The sequence below is a fragment of the Saimiri boliviensis genome, chromosome 11 (assembly GCF_048565385.1).
Source record: "Saimiri boliviensis isolate mSaiBol1 chromosome 11, mSaiBol1.pri, whole genome shotgun sequence".
Classification (NCBI taxonomy): Eukaryota; Metazoa; Chordata; class Mammalia; order Primates; family Cebidae; genus Saimiri; species Saimiri boliviensis.
In genome coordinates this window covers 624,247-635,712 of record NC_133459.1, presented here as the reverse complement: position 1 = coordinate 635,712, position 11,466 = coordinate 624,247, and the positions used below count along the sequence as shown (strand labels likewise).

Below are 11,466 nucleotides of genomic sequence, written 5' to 3'. Positions count from 1 at the left end.
AGGCCACGCGGTGCAGGGTGCGGCTTTGCCAGCAGAGGGAGCCCTCGTGGGGCTGGGCCCAGGCTGTGGGTGGCCGCAGGGGCTGCGGCGCCAACGTCCCGCAGAGAGGGCCCAGCCCCGTCCTCTGCATTCTCGCCACCTGCCCCAGGCCAAGCCCCACAGGACGGGGCCCAGGCTCTGTGAATAGAAGGTGCACAGGGGGACCAAGGAGGCCTGGCCCGGGGCGGGGGGGGGGGACGGCTCCACCTCCTCTCCCCAGACACCCCAAGAGGCGGAGACCTTCACCCGCTGTCCTGCCCATGGCCGGCGTGTTTGTGGAGGATTAAAGCAACCTAACGAGACTGCAGGCTGGGTGTACATCTGATTTACTGGATGGTAAAGTCTGGGACGTTAGTGGGGAAGAGGCGAGGTGAGCGTTGCATGATGCCGCGGTCCTGGGGGTGGGGCAGGGGGGCTGCACCTAGCCAGGCACCCCCACCCTGGACGATTCACCCTCGGGCCCCAGGGCAGTGAGTATGACGTCTCACAGCCAAAAGAGGCCACTGGGCCCTCCACGAATGGTGAGACCTCAGCTCCCTGGACAGTATCCTCTCTGCAGCCCCTCCAGGGAAGGCTTCCAGCAGGGGTGGGGGCGGCGCCTCCTGTCCGCACGGTCCTGAATGCCCGGCTCTGCCCCATTCCTGTGCTTCCCAGTGGCTGCTAGCTGGACCCAGCGGGCGTCCTGGGAATGAAGGCAGGGCCGCAGTCCCCAGCAGGCACTGCCCTCCGGCCCGCTGAGCATGCTGGCCACACCCTCAGCGTCCCGGTGCTCCTACCTGCCCTTCCTTCTCTGCAGAAGCCTTTGGGGACCTGACCTGGGCCAGCTTCTGCCGTGATTCTCCTCCACCTTTTACCAACACCCAGGGCCCAAGCTGCCTTCCCCCAGGCCAGCCCTGCCACCTGGGGCCGGGCCTACATCACACGTGGGAGTCTGACTGGGCTCCTCCCTGGGCAGTCCTATCTCTGATGTTCTCAACACCACTCACGGGTCCACACCACGCTGGACTCTGGGCGGGGATGGGCCGGAGCTGCTGCGGGGTCCCTCCAGGCGAGGCCCGAGCCCCGCAGGGCAGGCGCCAGGCGAGGAGAGAGAGGGCCGGGGTCGCGCGGAGTCCGCGTGGGGAAAGGCCGGGCCTGCACCCGTCGTCTCCGGGCAAAACCTCGACGCTGGGCGCCTCCGCACTGGGTTCGGGACACAGGGGCCCTCAGGTCGGCGCCGGCGCACTAGGCGGGGCTGGCACGCCGGCTCACGGCTCACGGCTCGCAGCGCCCAGCGTGGGGGCGCGGGGCACGGGGCGTGGGCGCGGGCGCGGGCCGTCGGGCGTGCAGGCCTTGGCCGACAGCGCGCTCTCGCGGCCCGAGCGGAAGGCGGCGGTCACGGTCACCAGGTAGGCGGTGCCCGGCGCCAGGCCCTGCAGCGTGGTGCAGTTGCGGCCCGCGGGCACCTCCACGCGCTGCGCCGCGCCGCCCTCCAGCGGCCCGAACTGCACGTGGTAGCCGAGCGCGGCGGCCGCGCCCAGCGCCGGGGCCCAGCTCACGCGGAGGCTGCGCGGCCGCGCGTGGGAGATGACGATGCGCTCCGGGCCGGCCTCCTCCGGGGCGGGGAGGGCCGCGGGCTGGGTGGGGGCCGGCGCCGCCCCCGACCCCGGACCCCCGACCCTCGGCCCCGCCTCACCGGGCCGCGTGCGCACTCGCAGGTGCTGGGGCCTCAGGAGGTGCACGTTGGACTCGGGCACCAGCGCCGCATCGTAGTCCGTGTCCGGGTCGAGGCCGGCCCAGGTCCAGTCCGTGGCGTTCCCTGGCAGCTGCTGGCGTCTCGCGGCCCCCGGCTGGGCACTGGGCACCAGCTCCAGCACGTAGTAGCCAGCGTCTGCGGTCAGCAGGGGTGGCCAGGCCAGGCGGAAGCCGCTGGACGTGATCTCCGTGGCATGGAGCTGCTGCGGCCGCATCGCGTCTGTGGGTGGTGCCGGGGGTCAGGGGACAGGGGTCAGTCAGTTCCTCCTCCGCACCTGGAGGGCGGCCCTGGCTGATGGGGAAGTTCTGGAGACCGGAGGCCCCACTACGAAAGGTGGGGCCCCTCGTCCAGTGCTGTAGATTCTCAGAATGTGCCTTGGCCGGGGGAGGACGGAGGAAGGGGTGTGGCCCCTCAGGCCCGGTCAGAAGCGCCCCTGCTTCCCTCAGCCCCAAACCCAGCCCTTTGTGGACAGGTGCAGTGGCCAGATCAGTGCCCAGGACAAAGGTCCTCACGGATGGCAGGGTCAACGGTGGTGCCTGAGAGCAGAGGACCAGCCCCAGCCCAAGCGGCCAGGCCCGGTGAGAGCTCAGCCCAGCTCCCTGAGCTGCAGGCCCTGAGGTTCTGGAGGCGCTGTCTGCCCCGGGGCCTCCAGGAGAGTGTGGGGTGGGGTACTCCGGAGGGAGACTCCCGGGCGCGGGACGCTAAGCCCCCCATGACCCCTGAGTGACCCTGCTGTGGCGAGGCTCATCCATGTCTGCGCTGGGTCAGTCATCGGGATCCTCCTTCTTTGGCGCTGAGTGCCTGGCCCACTTTCCTCCCATCACCCACCCTCAGACCAGGTCCCTTTTCCAGGAGCCCCACCTGCTGCCTGGCGCCTCTGCACTGCAGCCTCTGGCTTTTCCTGCCCTGCTGCTGAAGGCACCCTTTCGTCCTGGTTCGCACCAGGCCCAGCCGCACTGGGTGACCCGGGGGCCACTAGGGGTCAGACGTCCCTGGGGAAGCCTTGGGGAGGGCCCTCCACCTCTCTCCAGCCCACAATCCCACCCCTTCCGGCTCTGGGTGGATGATTAACCCACAGGCGGAGACTTGGTGAGAACCCGGGTTAGTGGCCTGTCGGTGGCTACAGCCGGCCGAGGGGGGCACCAGGTTCTTCCTCTCCAGCCCGCCTCCTTCAGGGCTGCGCTGGGGCAGGGAGGTCCAGAAAAAAGCCAATGGAGCTGCTCAGCTCCTGCCTCAGGCCTTCCCTGGTGTGGCTTCTCAGGAAGTCCGCATGGTGGGCCTGCAGTCCAAAGCAGCTCAAAGCCCTCAGTGGCTGTCCCCACCCCGGAGAGCTGCCCTGTGCTCTGGGGGCAGTGTCTAACCGTCCTGGCTCTCCCTGCTCCGGATGCGCTGGACATGCGCAGGAGCACGTGTTCCCCATTTGCAGAGTTCCCAGCCTGGGAGCTTCTTCATGGGGCCTCCAGGTCGGGGCTGGACCGGTCAGCAGGGAGCTATGCCTCAAGGTGGCGACTCCAGCCTGCCCCCGTCTCAGAAGGGCGCCCGGGTCACCCAGTGGAGAGCATGCACAGAGAAGCTGCTCGCTCAGCTCTGCGCCCCAGAGGCACCACAGCCCCGAGGCCCTGGCCGCTGCTCTGCAGACCAGAGATTTTCCCCAAGTCTCAACCCAGCCTCTCCTCCTGTGGCTCCCAGCTAGGGCCCCCTGGACCCTGCCTCCTCCCGCTTACCGAGAATAGAGTCCCTCAGCTCTTGGAGGATGATGTGCAGGTCATCCACGTCCACAAAGTGGAGATGCTTCTCAGCAGGGGCCGAGGCAGCGGCCGACAGCTCCAGGAAGTTGCCTCGGCCGGTGCTGACTATGAACACGGTGACGCCCAGGTCCTTGAGCTCCTGCATGGGGGGCCCCACAAGGTCGCTGGAGCCGCCATCGGTCACCCACACCAGCACCTTGGGCACCCCTGGCCGGGCACCTGCTGCTTCAGCAAACAGCTGTTCCTTGGCATATGCCAGTGCCAGGCCAGTGTGGGTGTCGCCCATGCGCTGGGCCGAGGCGAGCACCGCATCCTGGGCAGCCTTGCCTGAGCTGTGCTGGCCGAAGGAGAACTCAGTGTACGGCCGGCTGCCCACATGCACCAGGCTGGCACGCAGGGCCCCGGTGTCCAGGGGCAGAGGAGCCACCAGCTGCCCCACAAACTCCCGAACCCGGGAGAACTCATAGTGAGACACACTGGCAGAGCTGTCCAGCAGGAACATCAGGTCTCCTCCGGGGGCTGATGCTGGGGGACCTGGGGAAAAGGAGTGCCCAGCCTCAGGTGTGGGCTCCCCAGACAGACCCATGCCAAGGCAGAGTCCCCCAGGGCCTCAGCTTTCCTTAAGTGAGTTCTTGCCCTCACCCACAGGTCCCAGGTTGGGGGAAATAGGAACTCTGAGCCAAGCAAGAGGCCTGTGCTTTTGGGGGTTTCACTCTACACACTGGCCATGGGGCTTAGGGCTCTCTCTGGGCTGGTGTCTGATCTGTGAGACAGTGACTCCCGGCTCCAAGCCCCCACACCTTCCCATTCCTCACACCCTGCAAGCAGGTGGTGACACCGGGCCTGGACTCAGGACTGGCCTGGGTGGCAGCGCTGCTCCCTCTGGGCATGGCTTTCAGAGGAGCGGCCTCAGGCTGGAGTTCAGCCACTGCTCAGCATCCAGGCAAAGCATGCTGGGCAGCAGGGGAGGGTATTGGAGGCTGAGCAATGAGCACCCTGGGATGGCCAGGCTGGAGCCCAGACCCCACCTAACAAATGGTGCCCCCTCCCCTGGCCTCCATCCTCCAGCCCATCTGGATTCAAGACAGCAAGATACACCCACCAGCAGCCCGAAAGCATGACCAAGCCCTTGCAGGCTTCCCCCTTCTTCCTGGCACCCCTGGTGTGGGGGCTGATGCCCTCCCAACCCCCTCCCCATGGAGCCAGGGCACCAGCGTGCCTCAATTCTAGACTGGGCTTTGCGGTTTTCCCCAGTGCATAGGGCGACTCCAACCTCCCTACCATCCCTTCACTAAGGATCCTCTCAAGGGTAGGGAAACTGAGGCAGGGGAGCCCCCCTGGACGGACATCATCTCCCTCTTCCCGGCCAGGCCCGCGATCCCGCAGGTACGCGGGCCAGGCCGGCCCCTACGCCCCAGCGCTCACGGGCGGTGTCGCCCGGAACACCTGGGCCGCCCGCCGCAGGTGAGCAGGACGCTCCGCCCGCGCCCCGGCCCGGCTCCCGCAGCCTCCCCGCCTGCCCGCCCGCCCGCCCGCAGCGGGGACAGCGGCGGCGCGGAGCGGGCACCAGGAGCCCCCGCCCTGGCCCGTCCGCGCGCCCTCCGCACTCACCGCGCTCCGCGCCGCTCCGCGCCAGCGCCAGCCGCAAGCTCAGGGCCAGGCCGAGCGCCGTCCAGGGGAGCATCGCGCGCGAGGGACGGGGCGCGCTCGGCAGCTCGCTCGCTCGGGGCTGCAGGGCGCGTCGCGGCGCGGACCAGGCCGGCCCCGCCCCCGGAAGGCCCCGCCCCGAGCGGCCACGCCCACGCCGAGGCCACGCCCACGCCCCCGGCGCGAGCGTAGGGCCACGTGCACGGAGTCCGGAGAAGCGCGCGCGAGCGGATCCCGACACGCAGGGACACGCACCACCAGTCGAGATTCGACCGAGGCACGCACGCGTGGGCACGCACAGACCCTCCAGTCTCCCTCTTCCTGGCCAAGGCTGTGGGCCCCGCTCTCTCCACTCCCTGCGACCCCCCAGCCAGGGGAGCCTAGCAGGGAGGTCCCAAGCTAGGCCCTCCCCATGCCCGCCACTGCCGTGACTCTGGGTGCTGGGGTCCCTGCAGTCAGGCCCAAGAGAACCCCAGGAGCTGATAGTGGCACCAAAAAAACATGTTCCCGCTACAAGGCCCAGGCCCTGGCTTCATCTTGGCCACAGGGTTGGGAGGGGGGTAGGTATCTCAGGGACTGGGACGTGTGTCCCAGGGACTGACCAGCAGGGATTGGAAAGGGCCTTGGGCTGGAACTTAGAAGGACGCAGTGCCTTGGAGGGGGACAGAAGAAGCTCACCCCACCTGGGCTTCTTGGAGGAAGAAGCATGGGGGTGGAGATGGTTGGTTCAGGCCCTGTGCAGTGTGACCACCCTGGCTGGGCCTGGGACCCATATGCCCTACCCAACAAGGGGCCCAGACCCTGGACCCAGGGCACATCCCAGCAGGACTGCAGGGACCCACTGGTGAGCCAGGAGCTCTTGGGTGTCGGGGTCTTGGCGAGGCCCAGACTAGAAGTGGCTGGCTGCAGGGGGCGTACTGAGGGACAGTGGCCCCCAGGGCAGATTTGCCCTGCTCAGGTGGGACTGGGCTGGTGGTGTCCCTTGCACAGGAGCTGAGGCCTAGGAGAACCCCACCCTGACCCTCCCAAGAAGCAAAGCCTTCCCTCCCTCAGTGTAGCCATGGCCCTCTCCCGGGGCCTCCTCGGCTCAGAGCTGGGGGCAGGGGACATGGGGGGTGTCTGCCAGGATGTCCCCTCCCTCCCCACCCTCTCCTGGAGGATGCTGCAGGAGAGCGGATGGGGCTCCTCGGCCTTCCTTCCTGCTTTTCAGGCAGGTGAGACACCCCTGGGCATGCGGCCGGCCAGAGCTCTACTTTGCCTAAAAAAGGAAGCAGCAGGCTGAGGAGCTGAGTCTGAGGAGCTGGCGGCAGGAACAAGGGAGAGCTGTGTCCCTGCCGGCGCCCCCCGCCCCCCCTGCCGGGGATCTTGGCAGTAGAGGTGCTGGCTGAGCTCCACAGACCTCAGGCCTTGGCAGGGACCAGAAACTGCCTGGTGCTTCCGCCTGGGCCCAGAGGGGGGACTTTGGGTTCCCAGAGTGCGAGTTGTGCCACTCCGAAGGGCCTCGCCAGGCCCCAGCCCCCAGTCCACGGGGCTGCTCTGGAGATGACACTCAAGGCTGCGGCAGCGGGAGGACGTGGGGTCTGACCAGGAGCCAGCGGCGGGCCCAGCGGAGGCACACCCGGGTGGTCAGGCAGCAGCTGGCCACCGCCGTCCCCCACTCTGGGTAGACACGGCCAGGGGCCCACTGTCCCCCACCCGTGCCCAGCAGTCACACCTCGGCCTGCCCTGCTGGGCTGAGAGGGAAGGTTTCCTCACTTCTGGAAAAAGTGAGCGGGTCTTCTTGGCTGTGACTCAGGCCCTCAAGGAAGCTGCGGCCCTCCGCCCTCCGGCTCACCATCAGCGGGAGAAGGCGCAGGAGGCCTGGCCTCCACCCAGCCTGCGCCACGCTAAGCCACCTGCCCTGCTCCCAGCCCTGCCTGGAGGTCCTCTTGCTGGGGACCCTCCCCATCAGCTCTGCCCGGTGCTCCGCTCTGCCATGGCACTCAGCCATCAGCACTCATTCCCACGTCCCCCTCCCCACCCGCTGACTCCACCCCAGAGGAGTGATGTGGACAGACAGAGGGTCCCAGGGAGCATGGGGTCAGCCAGAGGTGCAGTGTCAGGGCCCCAGCCGGACTTGAGGCAGACAGCGGAGGAAGCACAAATATAACAGCCGGAAGCCTCCACTCTCCAGGGAGAAGGGCCCGGAGAAAGACACGCAGAGGCAAGGGCAGGTCAGGCCAGATCACGGTGGGTCCTGGCCCCGGGCCCTCTGCCCCCCGCAGGCACAGCCCCGGTCTGATCCTGGCGGCCTGGGGCCCCACGAGTGGAGAGCGGCCTGGAGCGGCTGTAGCTGCCCTGCCCCCACGGCCTTGGCCTGGGCTGTGGGAGTCCCTCTGCCTCACTTCCTGGAGCCGGCGGGGGCTGCTGGTAGGTCTGCAGGCAGGTGGAGGGGGTTCCGGGAAGCTGGGACGCTGCTCTCACCCGGGCGCCGCCCCTGCCCCCCCACCCGCCTTTGGGAACGCTCCCTCCTCCGCACAGCGCAGCTTCTGCAGAAGGGCCTTTTGTCCTCAGCTGGCTGTGGTCATGTTTGACCCCAGGGAAAAGGGCAGCTCCTGGGGCCTCTGACCCCACCCCTGACCCAAGCCGAGGGCAGAACGCCCAGTCCCACGGCCAGGGCCTTTTGTGGCTGCTTTTTGTGTATTTCACACACGTGTTCATGCACACCCGGGAACAGAGACGGAAGGGGCTGTGAGGGCGTCAGTGCGGGCCTGAGGCACAGCTCCGGGTGGGCCTGAGCCCCTGGACAGTAAGGGGGGCAGAGTGGGGGTCGCCAAGAGAGCAGGGCCCACCCAGCTCCTAGACCCAACTGCTCAGTGGGGTCAAGGACATGCCGGGGCCTGAGGGCAGGTCAATGGGGCCTGGGGGGTTTGCTTTTCACTCCCCAGGAGCCCAGGCCTGCCCCTCTGGCCCCAGAGTTGACCCCTAGTCTGTCCCCCATGCCAGTGGCAGCTGGGGTGGCAGACACCTGGTGGATAACAGCCTGGGCAGGGGGCGGGAGCCTCCGCAATCTGCGTCTGTCCATTCTTACGTCATCTGTGTGCTAGGCACGGCCGCACCCCAGCCTCAACGCTGGGGACACGTAGGCGCCGGGCCAGCACTGCCAGGCTGGGAGGGGTGGGCCGTGCCCACGCGGAAAGATGCCGTCTACTTGTTTCCCTGTGAGAACAGGGGGTCACTGGGGACACGCACACAGGGGTACTCGAGAAAGAGCCTTCCAGGCAGAGGGAAGGAACAGCAGGGCCTGATGGCCCAGGGTTTCCAGCCTGTGTGGCCGCCTGTCCCAACAGCAGAGCCCCTTCCTGGCGTGGGCCCCCTCCCTTTGCCTCTTCTGGGACACCCCTCCCTGAAAGGGAGAGGAGGACAACACGATGTCCCCGCCCCAGACAGGTCCAGACAGGCTCAGGCCGCAGCCCTGGGCAGACCCGAAACTCCCAGGGGCCTGGACCCGGTTGGGGAGGAGGCAGCAGGGAGGGACTGACCTCTGGCCACACACCACGGGGGACTCCCCAGAGGCGGCTAGGGTGGGGCCGGGAGAAGGGGCCTTAGTCCTCAGAACAGCCTACCCACCCCGGGGAGTTCCTGCCCTGAAGCCTGCCCAGCTTCTAGGCCTGGGGGCGGGGGCGGGCCAGCACAGGCTGGAGGGACAGAGACAGCCACATCTGTGGGGCCCCAGCTGCTCAGTCTGTGGACGTGTTTGCCAACAACTGCTCCCAGGAAACGTTTTGCGAATCGGGAAACGTCAAGGCAAGGTGGGAAGCTGGCTGCATCCGGTGGGGTCAGGTCCTTACTGCCTCCCTGCCCCAGCTGAGGCATGATGGGGACGCAGATGGGACACGCATAGCGACGGGCACACACACGTACACACACGCACACACATGCACAAATGCACACACACGAACATGCCAGGCTCCCTCTTGGGCAGGGCAGAGGCCCCAGCCACTGGGAAGGAACACCAGGCAGAGGTCCGCACAGCCCCCTGCAGCTGGCTCCTCCACCCAAGGAGTTCGTGCCCCCAGGCCAGTGGAGAGCTGCAGCAGAAACACCAGGAGAGGGAGGCCGCTGCTGCCCTCAGGTGGGGGGAGAGGCACCCTCAGGGTGGGGGCGGGCCTGGGAACCCAGGGCCCTGAAGCAAGGTTGGGGGTGGTTTCCATCATGGGCACCATGCTGGGCAAAATTTGGGCGAGATTTGTGAGGTCTAGGTGGGGTCCTGCCAGACAGGGCTAGAAGGGCTGGGCGAAGGCCGTCTGTACGCCTTGGGCCTTGAGGAGGGGAGTCTTGGAAGACGGCCCCGCACCCCCTCAGTTCTTGCCCCTCCTGGCTTCCCAGATGATGGCCAATAAGGTAGCCGCTTAGGACCCACCAAAGAGGCCAGGCAAGGACAGTGCCAGGAAGAACCAGTGGCCTCCCGCCAGCTGCCAGGGCCGGGCCTGCTTCTGTCCTGGGGGTGGGGCCCCGGCCCAGCAGGCACCCGGGCTCTGGCCTTCCTGCACCACCCCTTCCACGCGTGTCTTCTGCAGCCAGGCCTCTGCTCTCCAGTGCACGTTCCAACACCCCTCTTTGAACCACCCACAGCCCTCGAAGGTGTTCCTTTGTGAGCTGGTCGTGCAGCTGGGGCTGAGGCCAGCATCGCTGCTCTGTGCCCTCAGCCTCCCTGGTGGTGCGGGGCCTCAGAGTGGGCCTGGGAAGCTGGATACACCTTTGGAAAGAGGCGCCTGAGGCAGCTGTGAAGGACAGAAGCCCCTGCCCAGCAGCCAAGGGAGCCGGCCTCTCGTTCAGCCTCCCCACCCCCACCGGGCCCAGCTGTTGTTTTCACGGCTCTGGGGCCAGGCGGATCCTCTGCCAGGAGCTTCCCTGGAGAGCTCTCATCTGCAATCCCCGGTGGCAGGAGGGGAAGGAAGGTGGCGGCGGCCCCGCCCAGGGGAAGCCATCCTGGCAGCTTGGCCACTGGCCCGGCTCCTGTCTGACCAGGAAAGGCATCAAAGCTGGACTCCGATGGAGGCTGGAAAACCCCGGGGCTTCTGCTGGACCTGACCCAGCCACACACCAGGCTCTGCTCAAGGCCAGGGAGTGAGCCTCGACCCTGGCCCCAGACGGAGCCCAGACCTTGCTGTTCACAGGCTGAGATCCCTTAAAAGGCCTTCCAGCTACGCCCAACTTCTGGATAAATGACTATGAGCACACATTTTTTTTTTTTTTTTTTTTTTTTTTGAGACGGAGTTTCGCTCTTGTTACCCAGGCTGGAGTGCAATGGCGTGATCTCGGCTCACCGCAACCTCCGCCTCCTGGGTTCAGGCAATTCTCCTGCCTCAGCCTCCCGAGTAGCTGGGATTACAGGCACGCGCTACCATGCCCAGCTAATGTTTTGTATTTTTAGTAGAGACGGGGTTTCACCATGTTGACCAGGATGGTCTCGATCTCTTGACCTCGTGATCCACCCGCCTCCGCCTCCCAAAGTGCTGGGATTACAGGCTTGAGCCACCGCGCCCGGCCAAGCACACATTTTTAATAGACTGCTGGGCTTCCAAGAAAGTCAGTATCTCCAAGGCTCCCCTCAAAATTAAACAGCAAAAATAAATAAGGCCCAGAGGGGTGGCTCATGCCTGTATTTCCAACACTTCAGAAGTCTGAGGCGAGAGGCCTGCTTGCACCCAGGAGTTGGAGACCAGCCTGGGCAACATGATGAGACTGTCTCTACAAAAAATTTGGAAGTAGCTGGGTGTGGTGATGTACTCTGTAGCCACAGCTACTTGGGAGGCTGAGGCAGGAGGATCACTTGAGCCCAGGAGGTCAAGGCTGCAGGGAGCTATGAGGTCACCACTGCGCTCACCCTGGGCGGCAGAGCAAGACCGTGTCTCTAAGTAAACAAACAGAGTAGTGCGGAGGCCTGGGTGATGAAGGGAACTCGTGGGGAAAGCAGAGAATTCCCTGGACACACACAGGGACAGAGAGCCAGCCTGTGGCCAGGGAACTAGTGTGCTTCTCTACATAGAGGCTGCTAAACCAGGGACTCAGGGTCACCGAGGGGGCACAGGGTAGTCTCACCTGTAGAAGAGGAATAGTCTGGAGGGAAGCATCCTCAAGTTGGACCTCAGAATTGTCACAGATAACGGCTGACAACGGAACATTACCAAAGGTTCAGAGAAACACCGTGGTACTGATAAGAATCAGTAGAAACAACCAATCACAGATTTAGAGCCCCAAAGACTAGGAAACTGGAATTCTTTGACATAGAATATAAAATAAGTATACGTGAAA

At 65.9% G+C, this 11,466-nt stretch overlaps 1 protein-coding gene across 1 annotated transcript; it reads right to left on the bottom strand.

Moving 5' to 3' along the window:
- Positions 1-348: 348 nt before the first annotated feature.
- On the bottom strand, positions 349-5,295 carry VWA1 (von Willebrand factor A domain containing 1). Its single transcript, XM_039474299.2, has 3 exons — positions 5,134-5,295; positions 3,499-4,056; positions 349-1,993 (listed from the first exon to the last, which is right to left on the bottom strand). The coding sequence occupies exons 1-3, from the start codon at positions 5,204-5,206 to the stop codon at positions 1,287-1,289; spliced, it is 1,338 nt and encodes a 445-aa protein (XP_039330233.1). The 5' UTR covers positions 5,207-5,295; the 3' UTR covers positions 349-1,286.
- Between the last annotated feature and the right edge of the window lie 6,171 nt (positions 5,296-11,466).